The 26,291-nt window shown below is 44.9% G+C and overlaps 4 protein-coding genes across 5 annotated transcripts in view; 1 reads left to right on the forward strand and 3 right to left on the reverse strand.

Moving 5' to 3' along the window:
• Nucleotides 1-541: 541 nt before the first annotated feature.
• Nucleotides 542-3,983, forward strand: LOC117222549 (acetyl-coenzyme A transporter 1). 2 transcript variants are annotated; one of them, XR_004490719.2, is made up of 9 exons: nucleotides 542-1,303; nucleotides 1,384-1,673; nucleotides 1,756-1,910; nucleotides 1,981-2,174; nucleotides 2,270-2,454; nucleotides 2,554-2,671; nucleotides 2,766-2,981; nucleotides 3,135-3,370; nucleotides 3,464-3,983. XR_004490719.2 is itself a non-coding variant. In XM_033474303.2 (9 exons), the coding sequence occupies exons 2-9, from the start codon at nucleotides 1,094-1,096 to the stop codon at nucleotides 3,312-3,314; spliced, it is 1,548 nt and encodes a 515-aa protein (XP_033330194.1). In that variant the 5' UTR covers nucleotides 542-805; nucleotides 887-1,093; the 3' UTR covers nucleotides 3,315-3,983. The 2 variants fall into 2 exon arrangements, 1 of the variants encoding a protein (XP_033330194.1); XM_033474303.2 differs by having other exon boundaries at nucleotides 542-805; nucleotides 887-1,303; nucleotides 3,135-3,983.
• Nucleotides 3,984-4,212: 229 nt separating this feature from the next.
• LOC117222550 (uncharacterized) lies at nucleotides 4,213-4,771 on the reverse strand. The gene is made up of 2 exons (XM_033474304.2): nucleotides 4,637-4,771; nucleotides 4,213-4,562 (listed from the first exon to the last, which is right to left on the reverse strand). The coding sequence occupies exons 1-2, from the start codon at nucleotides 4,754-4,756 to the stop codon at nucleotides 4,362-4,364; spliced, it is 321 nt and encodes a 106-aa protein (XP_033330195.1). The 5' UTR covers nucleotides 4,757-4,771; the 3' UTR covers nucleotides 4,213-4,361.
• A 231-nt stretch (nucleotides 4,772-5,002) lies between these two features.
• Nucleotides 5,003-14,340, reverse strand: LOC117222596 (cationic amino acid transporter 4). The gene is made up of 9 exons (XM_033474368.2): nucleotides 12,653-14,340; nucleotides 12,246-12,401; nucleotides 11,814-12,062; nucleotides 10,088-10,423; nucleotides 9,773-10,019; nucleotides 8,252-8,651; nucleotides 7,936-8,167; nucleotides 7,309-7,470; nucleotides 5,003-7,228 (listed from the first exon to the last, which is right to left on the reverse strand). Exons 2-9 carry the CDS (start codon nucleotides 12,385-12,387, stop codon nucleotides 7,047-7,049), a joined length of 1,950 nt encoding a protein of 649 aa, XP_033330259.2. The 5' UTR covers nucleotides 12,388-12,401; nucleotides 12,653-14,340; the 3' UTR covers nucleotides 5,003-7,046.
• Nucleotides 14,341-14,476: 136 nt separating this feature from the next.
• LOC117222594 (uncharacterized) overlaps nucleotides 14,477-26,291 on the reverse strand; it is a 54,982-nt gene continuing 43,167 nt past the window's right edge. Inside the window, exons 5-12 of the mRNA XM_033474366.2 lie at nucleotides 24,260-25,172; nucleotides 23,470-23,583; nucleotides 22,710-23,105; nucleotides 21,476-21,822; nucleotides 20,882-21,397; nucleotides 20,657-20,769; nucleotides 20,378-20,585; nucleotides 14,477-19,343 (exon numbers count right to left, since the gene is read on the reverse strand). Of these exons, the coding sequence (XP_033330257.2) occupies nucleotides 18,740-19,343; nucleotides 20,378-20,585; nucleotides 20,657-20,769; nucleotides 20,882-21,397; nucleotides 21,476-21,822; nucleotides 22,710-23,105; nucleotides 23,470-23,583; nucleotides 24,260-25,172 (3,211 nt within the window). The 3' untranslated portion in view covers nucleotides 14,477-18,739. The remainder of the gene's footprint in view (nucleotides 19,344-20,377; nucleotides 20,586-20,656; nucleotides 20,770-20,881; nucleotides 21,398-21,475; nucleotides 21,823-22,709; nucleotides 23,106-23,469; nucleotides 23,584-24,259; nucleotides 25,173-26,291) is intronic.

Here is a 26,291-nt window from a genome sequence, read left to right on the forward strand (position 1 = left end):
AACGTGATCCGAGGACACAGATCTGTTCAGAAGAATCTGCTGCGTCGATTTCGTGTACAAAAACCGAACGACAGCTCTGCAAAATGTAATTATTTAACATAATATATGATCGACCTTCAAATAGCAATTAATTATGTTTCGCAACGTTGTTAATTGTTTTTTCATGCGATATTGATGGAGCAGATTCTCCTGAACAATCCTGTGTCCTTGGTTTTTCATTTTATGCCCTAATTTCGACATAATTATTGTTTTTAGGCGACCCTGCATTGTGTACAATTCGTCTGCCCTGCAGGTGAAGGTGGCGCCTCTTGTGGAGAAAGAACGAAGCTCCCTTCGGAGTCCGTACAGCGCCAATTAGGACGGTGGCAAAACGCTCAAACTATTAGCCAAATTACCGACGGTCGACTTTGGCTAACAGTTTGAGCGTTTTGTCACCGTCCTAATTGGCGCTGTACGAACCCCGTACGGAGCTTCGTGTTTCCTCCGAAAGAGGCGCCGTCGTTGCCTGGAAATGCACAACGCAGGGTCGCCTGGAACCATTAATTACGACAGTCTAGCAGATATATTGTAACGGTGACGTACATGTGGCTTTACGAAGGAGTGAGGGTACTCGCTATGGAACTGACGTGTCCTTAAAGAAAACAACGTGGCAACTTTGAAACGCTTTATGCTTCACTTTCTGGTTCGTAAACCTGAAGTGCAAATGTAGTCCAAGAGTCGGTTCAGCGATTGGAACTCCTGACAGCATAGTTGCTCCTCGATACCGTACGAAATACCATTGTTACAATACAGCGGAAATATTAAGGTTATGCACGTACGGTGTCCACGTCGTCGCGACGCATAAATAATTAATATTGTTATTGTGTAAGCCGTCTTTTCGATCTAGAATGACTGTGTGATATTCGACGGATTAGACGCATGTTAGCATCGTTATTGGAACCGAATCACGGTAACGATCTAACCCCATGAAACGCTCGGTACCGTTGGCGAACGTAAGCGTACTAAAATCAGGAAGTTGACGCGCATGCGAGTGGAACATCTGTTCCGTTGACAAGTTGATTTTGGTAAACGCGATCGTACGCCGTCGTTCCACATGAGTACCAGAAGAAAAATGTCGAAAGACGAGAGCGTGGACGACGATCTTCCGGAGTCCTACCACGTGCAAGAGCCATCGGATTTACGTGGTGACGAGAAGAACATCGTTATACTTTTATTTTTATACCTGCTGCAAGGTATACCTCTGGGTCTGTGCGGCTCTATTCCTATGCTGCTCCAGAACAGGGATGTTTCTTATCGTCAACAGGTAATCAGGGATTGCCTTTAATTGCCTGCTTTTACAATAACATGTTACAGTATTTATCCCTAATTTTTTTTTATCCCCAGGCTGAATTCAGTTTCGTTCAGTGGCCTTTCTCGTTGAAACTGCTATGGGCTCCGATAGTAGACTCTATATTCTATAGGAAATTTGGCAGAAGGAAAACATGGTTGATTCCCACGCAGTACTTAATGGGATTTTTTATGCTGCTCTTATCTAGCCGGATAGATCTGTGGTTGGGCGACGGTAACGTCAAGCCTAACATAGGCATGTTGACCGTAGTGTTTTTTACGTCTAACGTCCTTGCCGCGACTCAAGATATCGTGGTGGACGGCTGGGCTTTAACAATGTTGAAAAGGTACAGGCATCGATTCGGTTAATACGTATTTTTATCGTGTAAGGATATTCCTACAAGAATGCATTCCTGTTTGTGTCTTAAGGTGCAATGTGGGCTACGCGTCCACGTGTAACAGCGTCGGACAAACGGCCGGTTATTTTATCGGATACGTGCTTTTCATGGCATTAGAGTCCGCGGAATTTTGTAACAGCTATCTAAGATCTACTCCGTCTAGCGAGGGCATTTTGACCCTGTCCGGTAAGAAATTATTCGCGGGACCGGCATTCGGACCTGTGAAATAATTATATCCCGTTGTTCTCTCTAACAGGATTTATTCGCTTCTGGGGCTGGGTTTTCGTAATCGCGACTACACTGATCGCGTTGTTCAAACACGAGGGTGTCGAGAGAGTGCATAAAAACGAGGAATTGAGTACAAATATCAAGCACGCTTACCGATCGCTTTGGAACATCGTGAAATTACCATCGATAAAGACCATAATCGTGCTTTTGTTAACAGCCAAGGTCAGCAGTTAAATGGATCATGATGCGGCACGCCGAGCGTAGCGTGCTCGGCTATCAGAGAATTAGAATTAAAATGTCATTATCGGTGATTATAGATAGGATTCTCCGCTTGCGACGCGGTCACTGGTTTGAAACTGGTCGAAGCCGGTATACCGAAAGAAAAGATCGCCCTCATGGCGGTACCATTGATACCGCTTCAGATACTGTTGCCGCTAGCAATCTCGAAATACACTGCTGGTCCGAAACCGATGGACGTCTACATAAAGGCAATGCCCTATAGGTATAACAGGAACGATAAGAAAACAATCGCGTTTTCGCTACCGAGAGAAACACAGAGATTAAGAGGATCCTTAACACGCATTTGTAATTAATTGTATAGATTAGCTTTCGGACTGGTAGCAGCATTTTTGGTGTGGATAACACCGTACGTAATAACGGGTGGACACGTTCCGGTGTACTATTTCGTTGCCCTGGTGGCGGTCTACCTTGCGCATCAGGTACGGAAAATACAATTAGACGAATTAGGGCCGACGACCCGAGAAGAGCCGATTACCGTATCGAATGAATGTCTCTCGATTCTTTCCACCCTAGGTTTTTACAAGTAGCATGTTCGTGGCGTCCATGGCGTTCTTCGCGAAAATTAGCGATCCTGCGGTTGGCGGTACTTATATGACGTTACTGAACACCGTGCACAATCTGGGAGGCAACTGGCCAGCAACGGCGGCTCTCTGGTTCGTCGATCCGCTAACGTTGCGGCAATGTAGCACCAATCCTTCGAACGACTGTAGCACAATTTCGGAGAGAGAGGTTGGTCCGCATTAATTTCACAACGCCTAATATCGTTCTCCGAGATCGTCTGGTTCGAGTGCTCTCGCATCTCGTTCGAGATATACCAATTTAACCAATTTATTTGCTCGGCTGTGTCCAAGCGTATGTTATCCTATGTATTTCGTATTTCAGCATTGCACGAACACGCACAACGGCGTCTGCAATATGCAGCTCGATGGCTATTACATCGAAAGCATTTTATGTTTAATTATCGGGTTGGTTTGGCTCAGGTGGGGCCGACGGAAAATCGAAATCTTGCAAGCGAGACCGATGTCTGCTTGGAAAGCGATACTTTCGAAGCAGACCAGATAACAGTATTGAGTCGATGTGAACGATTGTCGCCACGGTACCTGCAGTTACATTAGGAGGTTGTATGAATTCATTCATTTACGATCGCGCGCGATCGATTCCGCGCTCGGATCATTTCCCCGCACATTTAACAAGTGTTCCAATCTTTTTAGCGCAACCGGAAAAAAAAAGAAAAGAAATTAACTGTACGGCCCGGTTTCGGGCCCGCATTTCGTTCATGTGCATCAGCTTTGTTCATTCGGGAAGCAACTTTTGTACAGACTGCGTGTCGTCGAATACTTACCGGTAACTTTTGTACGAGCAGCTTGCGACGAGTATTCCAGGTGGTTCGATGTTTACAAAAAGTTTTGCCCGCGGGATACAATAATTTATATCGTACGTTCGGCACAAAATGGTCACGTTAAATTTGTAACCAAGTACCGCGTTCATTCCGTAAAACGAATTACGTTTGGCGTTGCGCCCCGACTTCACGAAAATTTGTTCGCGGCGGTGCATCGTTCGGGCCGCAGACATTCCATGACTCCACACTCCCAGTATGCGGTAGACTAGTAGATATATACTGCATCGACGCATTTGTGGTGCATTACGAAACCGTGTTATCCTTCCATGAAGGTTAATCATCTTATTTACGTTGTAATATATGTAATATATTACTTGTGCACTTGTTCAGAATTGACGGTATTTCTTATTGGTTTTTTGTCGAAACGTTTCACAAAATCGCGGTACCGACTAAGAATTCTCTGCGTAGGACATAATAAGTACTTAAGTGACGTGAATAAAAGTTTTCCAAGTACAATGAAGAAGAAGAAGAAGCTCTGTTCTATCGCTCCCATAGTATTAGAAACGTAGCTTTTCCGCGTCTTGTCGGCGGTAGCAGCGAAATAAAACCGTCGAGACACTGTTCGTTGATAATACGGCAATCGATATTTTATTCAGCGTTCGCTATCCGATGACGACCGACGAAAGACAAGCAAGAAAAGTCGGAGTAAAAGATATCTATCGCGTGCACTTAAGTACTATTTGTAAGCGTTGCGTTTGTAACTCGTTCTCTTAACCGCAACAACCCGGCCGCGGATCCATCTGCTGCTGCTGCGGATCCTCCTTTCGCTTGTCGCCGATCGCCCTTTTTTTCGGATGCGTCGGAACGGCGTGCGCGTGACTCGCGGCCGGTCTGGTTATCGTTCGCGGCAAGATGTCCACGTGAACCGGCTGCTGCTGATTCTCCGTCCCTGGCACGCTCTGGTGTTCCATCTGTTCGAAATGCAGCTACAGCCGTGAATACGTCGCCGCGGAAACGTCGCCGTGAACGCGGCGTGCGTACTTACGGTTTCGACAGCGGCAGCCCCGTCGAGCATCGTCGAAGTCTCGGACTCGCAGCACTCGATGTTTCGCGCATAGACGAAACCGAAGATCGCCGCGAAGACCAGGACCAGTCGTGCGAACATATTGCGAACCAGCGAACTCGCGTTTCCTCGAGATGAGATTCGGCGATTACTGCGATCTTCGTACGCCGAGCCTACCCCTTTTTATTCGAACTTCTGGACGTCGCTCGTAAACTTCCGCGCGATTGCTCGTTATTAACGACTCTCGTTAATCCGTTATCAAGCCGCGTTACAAGCGCGTTTCCCCCGATCGGGGACAGGATCGCGAGCGCGATCGGGATGATTGTATCTGTCGGGGAATAAAATTCGTTCTCCAATGGTAAACATTTTCTATTAGAAGGTAATACGTGTGCGTGTGCGGCACACACGCTGACAATAACTTTGGTACCGCTGCTACGCAGAGATTTACGTATATACAATTATACAATCGTTAAACGGCGCGCGTCGGATCGACGCGCGACAACGAACAAATGCTGGCATATGCTAAACGTACGCGTGGAATTTGTACGGTCGTACGTACGCTCTATCGTACAGCAAAAGCTCCCGAAAAAAAAGGAAGAAGAAAACTATGCGTACACACGTTCCAGAAAATTGTTTGGGTACATACATATAAATTCTCTATGGTTCTCGCGCTCGGCGTTTGTGCGCAACGGATTTCGAACGTCGCGCGAAAGGCGAATCGCTTCGAACGCGCGCTACTCGAGTCTCCTGTTAATTACTATTTACGTCGAACGTTCGAGCGATCCGCGGTTAACAATTAATCTCTCGCCCCGCGCAATAATACCGCGCGTGATACCGCCGGGCGTTAAAAATTTGTACGATGTGGTTACGATCTCGCAACAGTGTCCTCCGTTTGATCGTAAAAGTCTGCAACACTCCCTCGGGTGGTCGTAATTTCTACAGGGTGTTCCATAATTATGTTCGCACCCGGGAAGGGGTGATTCCGTGATTATGTTAGCGCCAGGAAAGGGATGATTCCCGAGGCCATTCGAAGCAACTTTTTCCTCAGCGAAAATGCGATCCGCGGCTTCGTTTGCGAGTTATTAACAAAACAAGACTGACCAATGAGAGGCGTGATCGTTGTTTTTCGTTAATAGCTCGCGAACGAAGCCGCGGATTGCATTTTCGCCGAGGAATAAGTTGCTTCGAACGACCTCGGGAATCATCCCTTCCCAGCTGTTAACGGAATTACGGAACACCCTGTATATTTTCTCCTGTGCTGGAACAACGAAAATGCCGGATAATCGTAGGACGCTGCGCGTCGACGGTTCGCAAATGGATCGCGACGATTTCGATCGATATCAAAGTCGTTTTGTATTGTCATTGTCGAAAACGTCGCAACTGTTACCCGCGCGCCTTTTCTTCTTTTCCTCGATTACGCGACATCTTCAAGACCGAACGTTCCGAAGAGGTTCGTCGATGAGTCCGATCGCAACGTAATGCAATTGTAAATCGGTCTGAACTCCGCTATTGTACTATACGTATGTATTGTCTCGTAAACTTTCGTCCTTACTTACGTACGAAAATATCGAACTAAATATATATACGCGGATCAGCGCGGAAAGCCGGCGCGCGCGCTCGTACAATACACGATCGAACGAAGAACGTAGAAATTTGTGCGTAACGAAACCTAAGTTAATTCAGCTAATTCTCTCGGTCTAGCACTAATCGAGGTTAAAGACGATCAACGTAGCTGGCCGATTACGACGTAACTTGCACAATGTTGAACGGGTTAATCCGCGAGATACAGCTGTATGGATTCGCGTATACGAAGACTCTCTCGGCCCATCTCTCGCTCTCTGCGCTTCGTATCAATGTACAACAAATTCTCCTTAATTTTCCATCAGTTCGTGGACGAAAGTGGACAATTTAGAGAAGAGGAGATTCGATTGCAGTAATTTCTCTCTAATTCGCGCTCGAATTGCGCACAAAAATGGACGATTTGGGAAGAGCAGATACGATTTTTCGAGTCTTGTGGTTTCTATAGTTACCGATTGTCGACAACTATAAAAACGAGCCGCAAGAGATCACCTCTTCACAAATTGCCCATTTTTGCGCGCGATCTAAGCGCGAATTCGGGAGAAATCACCGTCTTCGAGCATCGCACCTCGTTTTTACAATCGTCGATCGATCGATCAGCTACAAAAACGAGTCGCGAGGCTCGAATAATCGTATCCCCTCTTCCCCGGATCGTCCACTTTTGTTTACAAGCTGAAGGAGAATTCGGGAGAATTTACTGTATTTTGAAATCCCGACAAAGGAAACGAATGCTCGTATTTCACGCCGCCGCGACCGACGTATCGTTACAATGAATTTATACGTCGCACGGTCCCGATAAATTAGCCGCGGGCTACTAGCGAACCAAATCGTCGTCGTTTAAAATCGGAAGCTTATCGGTTTTCTGATTGACGCGCAATGTCGCGCCCCATCTGGCTCCCCTGCCGGCCTCCGAGGTCGCCATCAGGATCGAATAAGAATTCGGGCTGGCCGCTTCTTTGCTGTAGTGGATTCCGTACAGGAAATAGATCAGCATCCCTGGCGAAACGGAAATTACACGGGTCAGCATTCGATCGGCATCGATGTCACGCATTCTATTCGTAATCCGATCGACTCACCGGCTATCATCCACACGAGGAACCGCAGCCAAGTTAGGAGAGACAGATGAAACATCAGTCCGATGTTGAACAGGATACTCAATGCCGGCACCAAGGGCACCATGGGCACTCGAAATTTGCCTGTGCCATGATTCTGCTGGTGCGCGCCGATGATCAGCAGACCTGCGAAGCGGTTTCGTTGCAAATCAGCGAGACCGGGGAAGAATGGATTTTTCAAACAGCAACTGGACTATAAACATCTTCACGTTCTCGTGTAATAGAGAGTTTGGCAAATAAACTATTTTGAAATACAGTACATTCTTTCCTTATCGACGCTCAGATTGTGCACAAAAGTAGACAATTTGAGAAGAGGAGATATACGATTAGTTTTGTCGACGATCTCTCAACCTAATAATTGTCCACTTTCGTGCACGATCTGAGAGAGGTCAATTAGGGAGAATTTATCGTAGCATTTGTATTACGTAGTTGAATATATTTGTAATGTTATTTCCATATGCAACTAGTATTTCAAAAAAAAGTTTCTTTACCAAATTTTCTAGTACATAAGAAAATAAAACTATTTCTGGTCTAGTCACTATTACAAAAATCTATTATAGGTAAGCATAGGAACAGCAGCGTGATACTTGCTTCCGATCAACAATAGAACGACGTTCGCCACGACCAGATAGTCCCTGCCGCTCCACGACGTGGTGCACGTTTGAGAGATCAAGATGATCAACGCGCAAAGAGCAACGCATCCGATCGTGTAGATCATCACGCAGCCGTCCACCGCGCTCCCGGGCTTGCAGTTCCCCAGAACGTGGACCAGCCACGTGTACCTCGGTTTCAGTTTACCAGCGCCTTCGCCGGAGCACAGCAACTGCGAAAGAAATAGAATAGAAATAGAATAGAAAGGCGAGGTGAAATATCTCGATAGAACAAGCGTCGTCGTCGATCCACTCACTTCGGACTCGGCGGATGTAACGCTGTTGCAATCGCTGTTCGAATCGGCGCTCTCCGTCGGTGGCGATGCCAAGCTGCTCGGGGTGCCTGCCGTCGAGGGCGGGGGCGTTTTCTTCTCGGGTCGGTACCTCAGTATGATCACGCTGGCCGAAACGATCGTGTACGCCAAGAAGGTGCCGATGGACATGAACTCGACCAGGTGTTGGAGATCGAACAGCAACGCGATCAACGCGCTGAACGAGCCGCTGATGGCCAGATTGAGAACCGGGACCTGCGTGCGTTCGCTTATGTGACCCAGGAAGCCGAACAGCAAGCCGTCGTTCGCCATGGCGTACATGGTCCGCGGCAGGGAGAACAGGGATCCGAACAGGGTGGTCGTCATTCCGCACAGAGCCCCGACGCTGGATAATTAAGACGTCGGATCATTGTTCTGTCGAAGGTACGGTAAATTCTCTCCAATTGTCACTCGGCTTGTGAACAGAAATGGAGAATTTGGGAAGAGGAGATGCGATTATTCGAGCCCTGCGACTCGTTTTTATAGTCGTTGACAATTGGTAACTATAAAAATGAACCGCAAGGCTCGAATAATCGTGTCCCCCTTTCCCCAAATTGTCTATTTTTGTGGACGATCTGGGCGTCAATAGAATTACTGTAAATAGAAATGCACAATTTGGGAAGAACAGATGCGATTGTTGGAATCTCGCGGCTCGTTTTTGTGATTGTTGATGGTCTGCGACTACAAAAACCAGCCGCGAGACTCGAATAGTCTCCTCTTCTTAAATTTTACATTTTTGTTTATAAGCTGGAGGAAAATTGGGGAGAATTTACTGTACTCCGTTGGCCTGTCGATAGTATTCGTCCGAAAGAACGTAAATTTAGCGTATGGTGACTTTTTGAAACCATCGTGCAATATTGTGCAATCAGGTTGCCACCTTAATGCTAGAACTATGGAACTCTAAAACGCGATTTAACGCGTTTATTTATATTATTTATATTATTATTATATTTATATTATTTTATGACTAGACTGTGGATTTTATGCATCTTTTAACCTTGACGCTATTTTAAATTGCACCTATCACTTTCTCAGGAACGTTGATGTATTAACTCTTTGCACTCGAGTTTCAATCTACAGTATTTCCATTTTATATGATTGTTTTTACTTGATACATATATTATGTGACGTGTATATTCTATTATTGGACAATTTATCGAATACGGACAAACTTAATAATGTGAAAATTCTTTTGAAAATAGTGTAGCAATTTTTAGCGTCGCCTCAGAGTCTCCACTCGAGGGCAAAGGGTTAATACAAACTCATAAAAATGATTAAAAGAAGATAAAAGCTTGCGTTTGTCTTGCGATTGCCGAGGACAATTTTGACTTTGCATAAAGATCCGCGGTCTATCTACGACAATAACGAGATTGGATTTATTTTTATTACATAAAATATGCTAGAATAAAAAAAATGTATCTAAAAATCTCTCATGGAAACACGAGGAACCGCGGACGCGGCGCCTACCTTATCACGTATTTCGCCCACGGGATTCCCCTGGACGAGAAGGCTTCGGGAAGAGCCGCGGTCGGATTTATGTTCCAGTAGGGCACGACCAGGGTGAGTGCGGCTCCGACCATCACGTACCCAATGGTAACGATAGCCATCGAGACGATGGTTGCTCGCGGTATGCTGTAACTCGGGTCGCGCGCCTCCTCGCCGGAAGTCGCGATCGAGTCGAAGCCAACGAACGCGTAGAAACAGGTTGCCGCACCTGATCGGATCGCAGTAAAGCCATTAGAAACTCGATCGGCGAACAATTCTCGCGATAAAAAACAGTACCTGCTAGCACGCCGGTGAAACCGTACGGCAGAAATCCTCCGTTCTCGTTGCTCCAGTTCGAAATGTTCGCGTACGAGATCCCCAAACCGATCACCAGTGCCATCACACCGAGATTCACTATAGTCAGCAGAGAGTTCACCGTCGCCGAACACTTGACGCCCAACGCGAGCAGCATGGCGTAAGCCAGGCACAGGCCGCCGGCAAGCAGATCCGGAAAATTGCCCAGCGGCTCTCCCATGGTGTAACCGTGCATCGCCTGCCGGGTGTAATTGCTGATCGATCCTCCTGCCAAGGAGTCCACGTATCCGCTCCAAGCTCTGGCCACGGACGCCGCTCCTATCCGGCGATGGAAATATTCGACGTATTGGAAATGCAGTAAATACTCTCCAATTGACTCTCAGTAAATTCTCCCCGATTTTCCTTCAGTTCATAAAGCAAACATAAAGCATTTGGGGACAAACAAAGGGGAGATACGATTATTCTCGCTTTTACAGTTACACGAGCTCGTTTTTATAGTTACCAATTGTCGGCAACTATAATAATCTCTATATTATGATCTTAACTATAGGAAAGATGCGATTATTAGAGTCTCGCGGTTCGTTTTCATAGTTAATAATCGACGACTATAGAAACGAGCCGCGAGACTCGAATAATCGTATCTTCCCTATAGTTAAGATCATAATATAAAGATTATTATATTATTATTAATTATTATAATATTATTATTATTCCCAAATTGTCTATTTTTTTTTTGGTTTACAAGCTGAAGGAAAATTGGGGAGAATTGACTCTATTCTAGTGTGAAGTGCTTGTGTCCTTTTTTTAACTTCGACGGGGATTTTTAGAGTCTCGCGGTTCGTTTTCATAGTTAACCCTTTGCACTCGAAGCCATTTTAATTGTAAATCTAAATTAACTTTTCTGACTTATAGTATTCCCATTTTATATGAAAAAGTACATTTCGTGCATATGAGATTGAGTCCTGTGACTCGCACGACAGTTGGGCTTTTAACAATCTTTTATATCTAAGCTTTGATAATGTAAAAATTATCTTGGCACGTGGAGCAACAATTTTAGCGGTGCGTCAGAGACACCACTCGAGTGCAAAGGGTTAATAATCGATGATTACGGAAACGAGCCGCGGGGCTCGAATAATCGTATCTCCTCTTCCCGAATTGTCCATCTCTGTTTACAAGCCGAGGGACAATTGGGGAGAATTTACCGTGTATCTCTCCAAATTATATCGTGTTTGGTATCATTTTAATCAGAAAACTGTCAGCAATATGTTAAAAATAGATTCAGTTTTGAAATGTCAAAATTAACGCTGGGACTACCGAGCCAGTCAAAGTGACTGCTTCCTGATCTTTTCTTTTACAGTTCCTGATGCTATAAAAATGTTTCTGTTAGACATTTTTATATGAACTTCTTCATGAAATGGAACTTCTTCAGCATATATTATCACAAAAATCGTAGAAATTATAACTTCTTCAATTTGTCATTGTTATGAAACAGTATATAATACATTAGTCGCGTTTAGAGCTCGGTGGTTCCAGCGTTAAAAAAGTTATGTCACTGTATTACGAGCTGTAATTATCATAGGCGTAGGAGTGCAACGCGTAAATGCGTAGAAACAGCGCCGAGCAGGCCTCCGACAGGGAGGTCAGACCAATTCCGGAGAATTTAACCGTACTCGCGTCGACTAGCGTCGAGCGAATCGCGGGGCCTCACCGATCATGTGCTCCAGGATGATGTTCCAACCGATCACGAACGCCCAGAACTCCCCGACGGAGACGTAAGTGTAAACGTACGCGCTGCCGGCCTTCGGGACTCGGGCCCCGAATTCCGCGTAGCATAGGGCCGCGAGCAGGGAGGCCATGCCGGCGAACAGGAAGCTTAAAATTACACCTGGCCCGGCTGTGTCGTGCGCCACTGCGCCCGTCAGGACGTAGATCCCGGCGCCGACCATATGCCCGACACCTGAAACGCAAACGTTTTACCATTTTCCCGGCGTGACTCGTCCGCGCGTATCGCCGCGGCAATGGCTCGCTTCCGGTTTCGAACCGTTATCGGGAAACCAACGCGACATCCTGGACGACGATCGCGTCGTTGACGTCGCACTGCCGCGAGAAATACGCGCTCTATATGTACATGTATACTCACCCAGCAAAGTGATGTCGAACGTCGACAAACATCGTTTCATCGGAGTCTCGAGCAAATCGCCTTCGAGCTTCTTCGTCCGATTCATCTTGGTGCACAAGTCGGACATGACGTGTCCGAGGATCATCCGGCGAACCGACGGCATATTGTCGTCGTTTTCTGGAACAAATCGGAGAAATCACAGTGTCGTCTGTTACGTGTAACCGAAGCTCTTTCGACTCGATCGACGCGGTTCGAGCGACGCGAGACGAGTCGCGTCGACGTTTCTTTCGTCGACGAATTCGCGTCGACGAAGAGAATTCGCGAGGCTCGCGCGGAGGGGTGCACAAGGGGCGACAGACGGGCGATTAAGGAGTCGCTGTTGTACGATTCGAGGCGGTGCGTCGTACAGTTTTGTTTGCGGTACTTACGGAGATCTGTTTGCACGTTCTCGGTCGGGAAATGTCTGAGAAAGTCGCGAGCGTCGTTCTAACGAGCTACGATGCACGAGATCACAGCGGACGCTGGAATCTACGGAGTCGCATGGCGCTTCCGCTAGCACGCAAACTCGGATATTCGATCGATTCAGCGGCGATAGACCTATTTATGTAACGCAAACAGTATGAATGAAACGGGCTGCGTTAATTCCGATCGTTCTCGACCGGGCTGAGTTTCATCTTTCATTCCGTTCCCGCGATCTATGCGTCGCGACGACGATGTTCGTCCAACTCGGATTTCGCTCTCCTCGATTTCCAGATTTCCAATTTGTGATGATCTTGGTCTCGAAGTGTTCAAGGCTATCGTGCGCGAGAAATGCTGCGCGTTTGAACGTATATCTCGAATATTGGGGGTTGGTACAGACATCGCATCTTTTATGGGATTTTCTCTGTCTAGGATTTTCGGAGTCCTGATTGCAAAAACTACCCCCTTACCATTTCGGTGGCAGCAAGTAGCGAAACTCGCCGTCGGACAAGTTTCAGTAGTTCGCCACGGATGGCATCGCAATTTGTCGAGGAGTTATCCTGACTCGACCCTACGTAGCTTTCAGAATTGATTTTAATTGACTTGTGAATTTACGTGTAATAATTTGAAGACGTTGGGTGCTTCAATCATTTCGCTGCGAAAGTTACTGGTCACAGCAAGCCGAATTTTATCGAAATTTATTGTTAAATGCATTCGATTCTCAGTAAGAAGCTTGAACAATCTCAACCCTTTCCCCTATAACGTCGAGTTAGGGTCGGGTGATTGGGGTCCGAAGAATGAAAAAGACGGGCCACAGTTTTCCTATAATTTAATTTAGCATTTAATTGGTATTTAATTTAGACTGTCATCTAACGAAATTATGTGCGAGGGAGAGTGAATCAGAGTGTATACTCATATATGGGGACTGCAAGAACAAAGTTATAGATGCGATTAAAATCGATTCGGACAGAAATCTTGCGGACACAATGACTAAACCGTTGAGTAGATTGAAGTTCATTTATTTAGAAAATTAAATATTAGATTAGAATTAGAAAATTAAAGTATAATTTGTAATTTTAAATATGGAAAGATACAAATGTAATAAGGTTCTTTTTTTTAAGTACATTTGTATTTACACTGCAATCTAGGGGTGCGAAGTTACGTTTAAGGGAGAGTCAGGATGAATGTGTCCCGTATACATGTTGTTCTCATTTTCATTTACATTATTAATCTATTATTGTTATTATTATTATTATTATATTGAAACTTTGCAGAAAATTTATATTGCCATTGTATTCTTTTCGTCATCATTTATATTATTAGCGTATTATTATCGTAATAAAAATTTTGCAGAAAAATCAAAAGTATATAGCAAAATTCTTCCCAATTATCCTTCAGCTTGTAAATAAAAATAGACAATTTTGGACGAGGAGACGCGGCTCATTTTTATAGTCGTCGATTGTTAACAATTATAAAAACGAGACGCGAGGCTTCTCTTCGCAAATTGTCCATTTCTGTTTACAAGCTGAAGAAACATTAGGGAGAATTACAGTAACGTAATTGCGAGTGTATAGAGCCGAGTTCCGATTTGTCACGTGTAGAAGAGTATTAGTTACATGTTGATTAAAGTATAGAAAAGAATAAGGGTTGTAATTCACACGGCCTTATTTTATATCAACGGGCATAATAAATATTTCGTCAAGGGCTAACGATGTATCTGTGGATGAACAGCGTGTGACTTTACAAATACATAATGCTCCATCTGTAACGAATACAAAATTACAACTGTACAATTCGAGAATAAATAATGTCGTGTTTCTTTTTTATTTATATACATACATACATACATACATACATACATACATACATACATACACACATACTTTGTCTCAATAATCATCTCGAGTAAAGCTACTAGGAAAGATTGTACTGTCCCTGACGGTGCAGCAGATTCGTTAAAAAAATAAAGGTGAGAAGAGGCGTCGTCATTAGACAGACTCCCGGTCGATTTGTATCATCTAACTACACCCGACGTAGAAAAAGAAAATGAGCTACGTACTACCATAAGCGTGTCGCCGTTCGATGCGCGATGCGTTTATGCGGAGTCTTACATTTCTTCGCGATCGGAAAACAGTTGCTCGATCGATCGTTCTTTTATTGTTCGCGATTTTTACGCTATCGATCACGTATGGGACGTTTATTGGTCGTTAAAGCCATGAATTCGGCGAATAACATTTTGCAACACTTATTGTAGCTAATTGAATATGTATAGTATACTCCAGACTATATTTCTGTGTTCCTAAAAATATATCAAAGGAAATTAGAATTACATCTTCGGATTATATCAAATAAAAATCAATCAAAATGTAATCGAATGAATATGGTCTGAAGCATGTCGTGTTCGGTCTCGTTTTAATCGGGATAATCTCACGAATGTGTTGAACAAATTTCCGTATACATATATAAAAAATTAGAAACGAAAAAGTTACGGTTATCGGGGAGAATTTGCTGTACTTCGTGAAACGATTCGATACGTTCGAATAAATAGAAAATGCATCCAATGTGGCTCTAATTGCTTTCACTGCAAACATCTCGTGCACGGAGACGACGGAAGAGTCTGATCCCTAATTAAGAACTTTTTCATCTGGAAGAGAGGTAGCTCCAATGGTCCCATACTTTTGATCAGTACTGTAACGAAAATGAAACTCTTGTCGCACCTACTGGAATTCGAATGAAAATTAAGAATACTTTCTGTCGATCCTCGTGAACAATCGTCCGGTTCGGATGTCTCGCGTGACGAATAGAGTCGCATATATGATGACACGATATACTGATTCATCTCGGTCCCCCAGATCGTCTGAATTTCCATTGGCCCTCTTAGGAACATGCGAATGAACAAGGGGATGCATTCGATCGAGTCTGAGTATTCGTCGAGAAGCAGATTGTCGTACACCAACCCTTCGCGCGCTTTACAATGTTAACAAATTTTTCTTATCTTATTTCACTATTATCCAAGAAAACGAAAATGTTCGAAACGTCGCCCGTTCTATTCTCCGTGGATTTATTTCAGCCCAGATGATAATAATGGCGTCGAACCGAATAAACCGTCGCGAACCAATGAAGCGCTAAAGGGTTGGAAAAATATGCGCACGCGGAACAGAGAAAAGGAGGATCATCTTGCAGCCATTTATCAGAAAAATTCCAGGCGATCTGTTCGGGGAAACGAATGTCATTTTCACGAGTTTATAGTGGAACTCACGTACGACTCGTACTAATAACGTGGTTCGCTAAATCGTAGCTGGACGAGGAACCAATCGGTACGATTGGTCGGCCCGATACGTCGTCCAATACTTTCATCGTTTCGTTTGTACAAGACGTAGAATGTTATTGCACTTTAAACAATCTCTTGCCACGGGTCGGACTTCGCGGATAATAATCAATTGCTTACGGATCGAACCACGCGGCGACGGAGACTCTGTAATTTCTATGTACATATAAATATCCTTAATTAACGGCTTACAATTAGATAAATGAATGATGAATAGTCGCTGGATGCGATCGCTGCGACGGCAACCGTTTTCGTTGCGTTACTACGTAGTAATTGAACTGCTGATTCGCATGTATTTGTGACAGAAATTAACGAAATGCAACGGAGCAAAAAGATCAGAAATATTCGAAGTAAATGAATTTATTTCATCGAACTTCTTTCAATTTTCAATTGACTTCTGCGATGATTTGCTACGGTTCGCATGCAGAGAATGTTTACTTTACACTAAGATCCTAATCGTTCTAGCGAGAGGATCGTGTTCCACAGTGGCGTACAAATATTTCTAAACGAAAAGGCTTGTCTTATATTCGGCACGATGCAACGAAAACGTAAGAAATGGCAAAACAGCAATTGTCGCATTATTTTCTTTCATTCGATATGTTAACCCTTTCCAGTGGGGGAATATTCTCAGATCGTCATCAGCAAAAATAATTAGACTGTTTAAGTAAAAATAAAAGATCGCGATGGTACAGATTTCATGAAAATTGTTCATTTCGGTAGGCACCGTAATTATCAGCTAAGAAGTATCATCCGAGTGCAAAGGGTTAACTAATATAAACACAAATTCTCTCGTCGTAATACTAATTGAAGAAAAAGCAAGCAATAAGGTAATACTCGTGCTAAGAAGTTTGAACATCTCAGTCGTAACTTTTGTAACCAAAGGAACACCAAACTTTTGACACCGGAATTCTCCGAAGCGGAAAAAATCTGTTTGGTCGAGAACTTTCGCACGCCACTGCGAGTTTCAGAGCGACCCGGTCGCCTTATCGAGTCACCGAATATTTAGCGTAAAAGGGTCAAAAAATATACTTGGAACTGTCGAGGAACGAGTCGTTTCCTCGTCGACTATGTCTTCAGGAAGTTCAGTCCCTCCCGCAGGACCTAAGTGCTCGCGTAAAATACAATTCTAATAAATGTCATGGTTGCGGGAACAACGGTGCACGATTGTTCCCCATGCTTGTAAACTATTGCTCTTCTTATCTCCGTTTACAATCTTGGATCGCCGACGTCTCTCTTGCAATTGCTTTAATAATTTTGGTCGCGCTGTCCAGCAGTGTTGGTTCGAGATCGAACGAAATCGCATTCGTCTGTGCCTTTAAATGCGGAACATTCGTTTGTAGCAGCCATTTTCGCGCTGGCACGGTGGCGATGGATGCTTTTTATTCGAGAAACGTGACGCGATATTGTTATATCGTGGCTATTCTAGGATCAGATTTGTGTAACAGAAACAACTGAAAATCCATCGTCAAACTGTTTTAAAAAATTTATGGAACGATCGATCAAATCCAAGCTTGCGATTATTACTAGACCGCGGATTTTACGTAGTTATGGCAAAAATTGTTAGCTGAAATGTAACATTCCATAGACGTAAGTCAAATTTGATAACACAGTTACACTATTTTCAATTTATTTTATGTAATATCTGTTTCATGAGATCGTCTCAGACAATCTTGTATTTTGCACAAAGATCCGCAGTCTAATTATTATAAAATAAAAATCAGTGGTTTCAGTATTACTGTACGTTATATCACACAAATGGTAGAACGTTTCCCAGATATTTTCTCCATCACCAACGTGCCAACCAAACATTGAGTTTCCTACGTGTATCAGTCTCGAAAATGGATTGAGCGAAAATGTACGAAATCAGTTCCATCATTTTCTGCCTGCTCGAGGAAAATCGCACCGGTTTATTGCAGTATTGGTACACTCTTCCCACTGGTTCCCACGGCTTCCAATGAATATCGACATTGTTCAATTAATCTCGCGTACCAGCGTTAAATAAATTCCGGAGCTCTGCTCCTTTTGTACCTTGCTCCTTATCTACAACGTCGTGGAAACAAAGACTAAGTACGCGAAGCATCTTGAAATATTCGCCACGATCCTCGGAACCGAATGAACCAGCTATCAAATTCTGTAACAATATTATAATATTGATATTTTTAAGTTCTTATTATAATATAATTATAATATTATAATATTGATATTTTTTTAAAAAATCCTTATTATAATATAATTATAATATTATGATATCAATATTATAATATTGATATTTTTAAATTCTTATAATATAATTATAATATTATAATATCAATATTATAATATTGATATTTTTAAATTCTTATTATAATATAATTATAATATTATAATATCAATATTATAATATTGATATTTTTAAATTTTAAATTCTTCCGGTTCTGAATTTTGCTCGACAATGTTTGCATAAAGTCCGCAGTCAGCTAATTAATCATCGAGCCCGATAAGAATCGTGACAAGTATTTCCAGATGTTCCAAGAACTCTCTCTCGACTTCTCTTCCCAGCGTCAACTGAGTCAGCTACCTGGAAGTACGCTACCGGAAGTGGCTGTCATCGGCCGCCGGAAGTTACCCCGGCCTACTAAACGCTGCTCTTCCTGTACGGCCGTTTCGCATATTTTCCAAATATGCCCTCGGCTCGCCTGCGGAGGTACACCATCGATTTCTGCCTGGCTATCACTCGCTGTCGCTGCTGTCAAAGAATCGACACGTCCTCCGAGTTCCTGTTCTCCGTCAGCCTGCTGTTCCTGTTCTCCGGCAGCTTGCTGTTCCTGTTCTCCGTCGGCTTGCTGTTCCTGTCCTCTATCTGAACGGTCGAGCTGCTGTGATTCGCCCCGGTATGATTCGCCATTCCCGGCTGCACGTTCACGTACTTAGGACCCTCGTCTTCGTTGCGCTGGAAGTACTGCAGACTGATCGCCGGCCCCGACTTGTCGTTGTTGGGCAACAACGGCTTCGAGCTCTCTATGTCGCCGACCACGTCGCCCAACAGACACTCCGGGGTCTTGTTGTCGTGGCAGGTGATGTCCAGGAGAGGGGGGTCCGGAATTTCGAGGGGGCTCGAGGCGGACGTCGAGGATCGACTGTTCTGTCGGTGCGGCCAGGACAACGAGAACTTCCGGTTGTTCTCCGTCAGCTGCAAGTCGATTTGCCCGGCGTGCTCTATCTGCACGCTGGCTATAGGAACGTCTAAACACGGCGACAGGATCCGAGGATTCGTCGCCAGGAAGTCCACGATCTCCGGCGCCGTCGGCCTCTTCGTGTGGTCCGTCCTCCAGCAGGAGTATATCAAGTACTCCCTTGAAACGATAACAATTTTCGTTAGACTTGTTCCCGATTTCGATAACCGGCGAGACGACGACGAATTGTCGATCGACTGCTTTTAAATTCAATGAATCAAATACGAGACCGCCGGCGAAGTTTGAAACCACTTGCGCATTCGAACGGATAATGTTTCACGAGGCTGTGGAACTTTCGCGGCGATACATGATAAATTGATTGCGACCGGTCTTCCCCGAGGCAAACTATTCCGGCGTACTGATAATGTACACTGTACGTATGTATACCGGATACATGAATAATGATGTACACCTTTCGCTAGGATACACGTTTAAAGATAACAGTGTCGACTTTTCAAGCTCAACAATTTTACACGCGTTCTTCAAGATACAGTAATGTCTCTCCAATTGACGCTCAGATTATCTATAAAAGTGGCCAATTTGCGGAAGAGGAGATACGATTATTCGAGTCTTGCGGCTCTTTAATTGTTGACAATTCGTAACTACAGTAATATGAATAAATTGGGAAGAAGAGATACGATTATTCTAGTCTTGCGGCTCGCTTTTATAATTGTGGACAATTTATAACTATAAAAATAAACCACAAGGCTCGAATAATCGTATCTCCTCTTCCCAAATTGTCCATTTTTGTGGTCAATTAGAGAGACATTACCGTATAAAAACGAACCGCAAGACTCGAATAATCGTATCTCCTCTTTCCAAATTGTCCACTTTTGTGCACAATCCGAGCGTCAATTAGGGAGACATTATTGCACTACCTAAACGTAAGAATAATTTTGTAGATTTGTATTTAACTACTTGGCCAGGATTCTTAAAAGTGTCCCGTTTTTTCAAACGAATGTCCAAGTATCCACCTTAAATTGTCCTCCAAATAAAAGCAATAAAGTCAAGAATCGATTAAGAATCGAATATTAACACACAACGACGAAATCAGAATATATTAAATAAATAAATTAGAATACACGCGGAGGTATCCGCGAGGTAGCTAAGGTCCTGATCGACAAGTCGCAAGCTTGAAGGCTGGAGACACTCACAACTGTAGTCTGACTCCTTTAGGGACAACCAGCGAGTTCCCGGCCTTCACGTGGACCAATACTTCGTTGTTGCTCATCCCCTGGAACGGGAAACTACCGAACGTGATAATCTCGTAGAGTAGGACGCCATAGGACCAGACGTCCGAAGCTGGAGTGAAGACCCCGAGGCCTAACGACTCTGGAGCCATCCATCTAACTGGCAGCATTCCTGAAACCGAAGATGTCAGTCGCTTCTGGTCGTCGTGGATCCATAAATCTTGACCAACGGTCTTTCGGTACCTTTGCGATTGAACTTGTAGTAATCGTGCTCGTACATGGGCCTCGTCATGCCGAAGTCCCCAAGCTTCACCATGCGTTGAGCGTTGACTAAGCAATTGCGAGACGCAACGTCCCTGAGAAGAAAACGATTGTTTTAACCCTCGAGTGGACCGACCGATCGATCGAAGTTCAAATAGGCAGCCTCCTCGGGTTCAAGCGAGGGCAAACAGAGGATCGTTGACTCACCTGTGAACATACTTCAGCTGCGCCAGGTAGCTAAGTGCCCTGGCCACGTCCAGCGCCATCGCGGTCAACTTTTTATTAGAGATCTCGTCGGAGTCCTCGTAACTTTGATCGTTCACGAGATGTCTACGACCGAGAAGGTAGGTCTTCAAGTCCCCGTAGAGCATGAACTCCATCACGGTGAGCACCGGCTCGCCCTTGATACAGACACCGAGCAGCTTGATGATGTTCTTGTGCTCGAACCTCTTCATCACCTCCACCTCGCTGAGGAAGTCCAGCTTCTCGTCGGTGGAGCTGCCGACTTTCAGAGTCTTCACCGCCACGGCCAGCCAGCCGTTGTCGGGGAAGAAGGCCTCGCCGCCGTAAACTGTGCCGAAGGCACCCTCCCCCAGCTTCCGATTGATCAATACTCTGTCTCGAGGGATCTCCCACTTGTCCAAGTCCGAGGTGTTCCCCTGCGTGAAATCCAGGCCCAAAGATTTCATGTACATCTCGTGGAACTTCACCTTCTCGTCGTACCTGGTGGAACAATTCGTTGGCAACGTTACCAAGAGATCGTAATCCGACGGCGTTCGAAGGTGTCGAAGGCTCACTTACTTTCTCTTGATGATGATGAAACCGATGATCACCGTCATAGCCAGCACACCGATACCGAATATGTTCACGATGACGAAGGCGACGCCGCAGGACACGTTCAGGAAGTCCGCGAAGCCTGCTATTACGCACCTCTGGGGCGGCTCCGAGCCATCGTCCGGCACTTTATGGGACAGCCAAACGATGGCGGAGTCGTTCAGCTCCAATCTACCGCCGACTATTTCCTGCTTCTCCGTCGAGACGTTCGGATAGAAGTTGCCCACTAGTCGGGTCTCGTTATCGATGTATTGGAGGATGTTGATCACGGAGTACCTCGACGGACCGCCCAGAAAGTTGATCCTCCCCGACACCTGGAGCAAGAGATCGGACCACAGTCCCTCTAGAATACACCTTGGGATTTAGCTGAGCACATCGCAGTCGTAACTTTTGTAAACAAAGGAACGCCAAATTTTTGACACCGGAATTCTCCGAAGCGGAAAAAATCTATTTGGTCGAGAACTTTCGCACGCCACTGCGAGTTTCAGAGCGACACGGTCGCCTTATCGAGTCGCCGAATATTTAGCGTAAAAGGGTCAAAAAATATAGTTGGAACTGTCGAGGAACGAGTCGGTTCCTCGTCGACTATGTCTTCAGGAAGTTCAGTCCCTCCCGCAGGACCTAAGTGCTCGCGTAAAATACAATTCTAATAAATGTCATGGTTACGGGAACAACGGTGCACGATTGTTCCCCATGCTTGTAAACTATTGCTCTTCTTATCTCCGTTTACAATCTTGGATCGCCGACGTCTCTCTTGCAATTGCTTTAATAATTTTGGTCGCGCTGTCCAGCAGTATTGGTTCGAGATCGAACGAAATCGCATTCGTATGTGCCTTTAAATGCGGAGGATTCGTTTGTAGCAGCCATTTTCACGCCGGCACGGTGGCGACGGATGCATTTTATTCGAGAAACATGACGCGATATTGTTGTATCGTGGCTATTCTAGGATCAGATTTGTGTAACAGAAACAACTGAAAATCCATCGTCAAACTGTTTTAAAAAATTTATGGAACGATCGATCAAATCCAAGCTTGCGATTATTACTAGACCGCGGATTTTACGTAGTTATGGCAAAAATTGCTAGCTGAAATATAACATTCCATAGACATAAGTCAAATTTGATAACATAGTTACACTATTTTCAATTGGTATAAATGATCGAAAGAAACGATCACCTTGACATAACCTTGACATAACTCACCCCATAGAAGTCCATCTCGCCGATGATAGTCGTCAGCCTGTCTACGGTCTGCGGGTTGCGAAGGGTGAAGACGTAGGACTCGTTCTCCTTGAGCAGCTTGTCCATCGCGTACGCGTAAGTCCACATCGCGTCGTAAGCGTAACCAGCGTAATTGGAGGGTGGCTGGCCGCTATCCTTGCACTTCTGTTCGTATTGATCGCGCCATGCCCGGACGGTGATGTTCTCCTGCATGATGGCATCGTTGGAGCCGAATGCCGCGTGCGAGATGCCGAGGTAGCCGTTGATCGCTTTGCTCATCTCCAAGGTGGTGCACGGAACGGTGTCGCCGGTATCGTTGTAGCGATCCGTGTCGTACCATTGCGGTCGAAGCCAGACTGGCAGGAACCAAACGTAGCCCTTCGATCGCGTGAAACAAATCATTTCTAAGCAACCATGGTGACACGATTCACAGAAGTGTGATCACACGATCGAATGCGGTCTTGTTGATTGGTACAAGCCGATTCGAAGCACGGTAATTTCTCCCGGAAATGTTCGGAGGTCGGAGTTGAAACCGGCAGATCCGAGAATACTAAGTCGCGATCGGATCATTTTGTATCGTCTTCCAGGAATTCGCATCGCAACACATGCTTGACCGACTCCGTCGACCCTTGGCATCGACGTAGTAGTAAATTATATAGGCGTAGGACTAGCACAGGGAAATTCACGGCAACCTGAAATTTCGCATTTCCGGGAGAAATTACTGTAGTCGTAATCTGAGTACCTGTGCAGCGGTCATCTCCAGCCTGGATGCCTCGCACATCACCTGTCTCGCCACTTGATCGTTCACGTCGGCGATGATGATCTTCGCCTTCTTCTCCTTCAGATCTTGCAGATACTGCGAACCGAATCATTCGAATTTATTTCAAACTTCTCGAGGGGGAATGAGTCAATATTACAGCTAAACCGCTGCTGTACTTCATATTTAACCCTTTGACCCTTGATAGTTGCCAGCATTTCTTCGTTCTTAACACTAAACCTACCATGGCGGTTAAAATGACCAGTTCCACATTTTTTGTTTAAACATTTTTGATATTATAGAGCTACTTTTCTAAGGAATGATTGAATACATTTCTCAATTTAAGCACACGTTACGATGAAAATGATCTGAATAAATTTAGTCTTGTGATTTCTATAGATCAGCACATGTCGGACGTCTTTAATGCTTGATAGATTTAGTGTTATTTAATTTCTTGACAGAGCGAGGCAATTCCTGTCGCTCGTATGTCTTAATTTCTAACGTCTTCGCGACGTCTTCGACGATGCTTATTATAAATCATGCTGACTGAGTTAACATAGCCTTGTTCATATGAAATACGATTATTTAAGCCTTGCGGTTTATTTTTATAGTTATAAATTGTCCACAATTATAAAAGCGAGCCGCAAGGCTCGAATAATCGTATCTCCTCTTCCCAAATTATCCAATTTAGTGGACAATCTAAGCGTCAGTAAGGGAGACATTAAACGATAAACATTTAAACACGTTCTAAAAAACGTTTCTACACGGTCCCTACCTTCGTCATCCCTCCCGACTCGCGTTCCCTCGGGAACTTGAAGTTCGAGACGAACGTGATCCCGTTTGTCCTCAATATGTCCTCCATATACGATATATATTCCGTGTACTTCTGGCCGTCCTCGGTCAGAGCAGCCACCCGTTTCCACTTCAGCTTCTTGAACAGCTCCAGATACACGTGCTTGTACTGTTTGTTCTCGCCGATCGTCCTGAAGAAGTACGGGTATTTCGTGCGATCGTTGAACGTGGAACCCTCGGCGCTGTAGCTGATCACAACCTTGTGATAATGCTTGGAGACCCCGACTAAAGGCTCCACGGTCTCCGAGCACGCGGGGCCCAGGACTCCGATCATCTTGTCGAACTCCTTGGTGATCACGAAGTCGACGAACGACTTGAGCACCACGTCCGACTTGCACTGTCCATTCTTGGCCATCACCGACATGTTATAGTTCGCGAGAACGGTCCTGTTGACGTTGATAGCATCTTTGGCCATGATGCTGGCGATGTAGATCGACTTGCCGGAGTAGAAGGCCGTGTTCATGGGAAAGATACCGCCGACGTAGAGGGTGTTGTGGCTCTTGTAAGGCAGCCACTCCCTCAACGCGTAGTCCAGGTTGTCCCTCAGCCAGCCGCAGGCGATGTCCTCCTCGCTCATCGTCCCCGACTGCTTGTTGTAACGATCGATCAGCTTCTCGTATATGTCGTCCTCGAAGTTCACGGCGTTGATCGCCTCGTAGGCGGACTTCGCCGCGAACTCTAGCCTCCTCCAGACCAGTTTCGTCAACCGGCTGCTCTTGTAGCCGCAGCTGACCTCCTTCGACTGCGGCGACTTGCAACGCGGGAACAGAATCGCACGGAAGTCCGCCTCGTTCGAAACGATGCTGCTCGGGGCCCAGTGCAGGAACACCAGCGATCTGGAAAACGTCGTACACCGTTCGAATCGCGGGACAAAGATCGAAACTACGAAGCGTGAAAATGTGAAAAGTTTTGCTTTAGAGGCAAGTTATTTTGTTCATTTTTCCATTCGATTATGCGATCATCGTTGGACCGCGGATCTTTACGCGAGATCAAAATTTGCAGCAACAGTTGTACGAAACAGATGCTGGTGTAAAAATGTATTTCTTTTAAGTGTTTTAATTAAGTGGAAATAATATTATAACGATCTTAAATTGCTCTAATATTTTTGTACTATATTAAATAGTGCTTAAGATTAATAAGATCCGCAGTCTGGTGATCGTTATCTCGACGTTTCACGAGTTACCCGTAAATTTTGAGCAAATTTGTTAAAACAAAAGTTGCACGGTAATTGTACGACGATAATAATTATCCTAATTAGGAGCGATACAATTGACAAGGATGATCGTATGCTCTTTGAAACATGGAATTTTAGGGCTCCCATCGAGAAATGATTTAGCGTAGGTGTTCTTAATTCTCGCGCCGGCAAAAATTCGCGCCGGCAAAAATTCGCGCCGAAATAGCCGCGGGCCAGACGCCCGCTGTTTTTCGGCTGAGGCGATAATAAAAAAAAACGCTGCGAAGCGACGAATTGTTTGGGGAACCGTTTCGGGATCGGCTCTGTTTGCGCTCCGTGGCAACGATTTGGTGTAATTAACCTTGAGGAGAGAGAATAATGGAAGCACCGGCGCGGGTGGAGATGTTTCAGCGATCTTGATAATCTCGAATTTCAAGTTTGAACTGTCGTAATCGCTTGCGAGAAAATTGCACGGTCATAAAACTGGTCTCATTTGAAGGCTTCGAGCGTCTACTTTTACGGTCCATGGTTCATTTTTGCGTAAGGTGTTTTCGCGAACGATATAGCGATGATGTAAGTGACACGGTGGGAGATCGAAGACACGTTGCTCGAAAATATCGCGCGCATCGAAACGTCTGCGAAAACATTGGAAAATTTGTTTCGCGACTTTTATCGTTGTGGATTTCAAGGCCGAAGCTTCCTCTTTCCAATCGATCCTCGAAAATTAATGTACGATTTTTTTTTAGCTGTTTTACGAACAAATGAAGCACTCGCGGCGTGT

Source organism: Megalopta genalis, chromosome 4, assembly GCF_051020955.1.
Source record: "Megalopta genalis isolate 19385.01 chromosome 4, iyMegGena1_principal, whole genome shotgun sequence".
Taxonomy (NCBI): domain Eukaryota; kingdom Metazoa; phylum Arthropoda; class Insecta; order Hymenoptera; family Halictidae; genus Megalopta; species Megalopta genalis.

What these genes read in the sequence shown, in the direction of transcription:
- LOC117222549 (XM_033474303.2), top strand. Translation starts at nt 1,094, where the DNA reads ATGAGTACCAGAAGAAAAATGTCGAAAGACGAGAGCGTGGACGACGAT. An exon ending in ATGTTTCTTATCGTCAACAG is followed by an intron (nt 1,304 to 1,383) that starts GTAATCAGGGAT and finishes TTTTATCCCCAG; the next exon opens with GCTGAATTCAGTTTCGTTCA. An exon ending in TGCTTTTGTTAACAGCCAAG is followed by an intron (nt 2,175 to 2,269) that starts GTCAGCAGTTAA and finishes CGGTGATTATAG; the next exon opens with ATAGGATTCTCCGCTTGCGA.
- LOC117222596 (XM_033474368.2), bottom strand. Translation starts at nt 12,387, where the DNA reads ATGCCGTCGGTTCGCCGGATGATCCTCGGACACGTCATGTCCGACTTG. An exon ending in TTTCACCGGCGTGCTAGCAG is followed by an intron (nt 10,020 to 10,087) that starts GTACTGTTTTTT and finishes CGATCCGATCAG; the next exon opens with GTGCGGCAACCTGTTTCTAC. An exon ending in CCTCGTGTGGATGATAGCCG is followed by an intron (nt 7,229 to 7,308) that starts GTGAGTCGATCG and finishes CCGTTTCGCCAG; the next exon opens with GGATGCTGATCTATTTCCTG.
- LOC117222550 (XM_033474304.2), bottom strand. Translation starts at nt 4,756, where the DNA reads ATGTTCGCACGACTGGTCCTGGTCTTCGCGGCGATCTTCGGTTTCGTC. An exon ending in GGGCTGCCGCTGTCGAAACC is followed by an intron (nt 4,563 to 4,636) that starts GTAAGTACGCAC and finishes CATTTCGAACAG; the next exon opens with ATGGAACACCAGAGCGTGCC.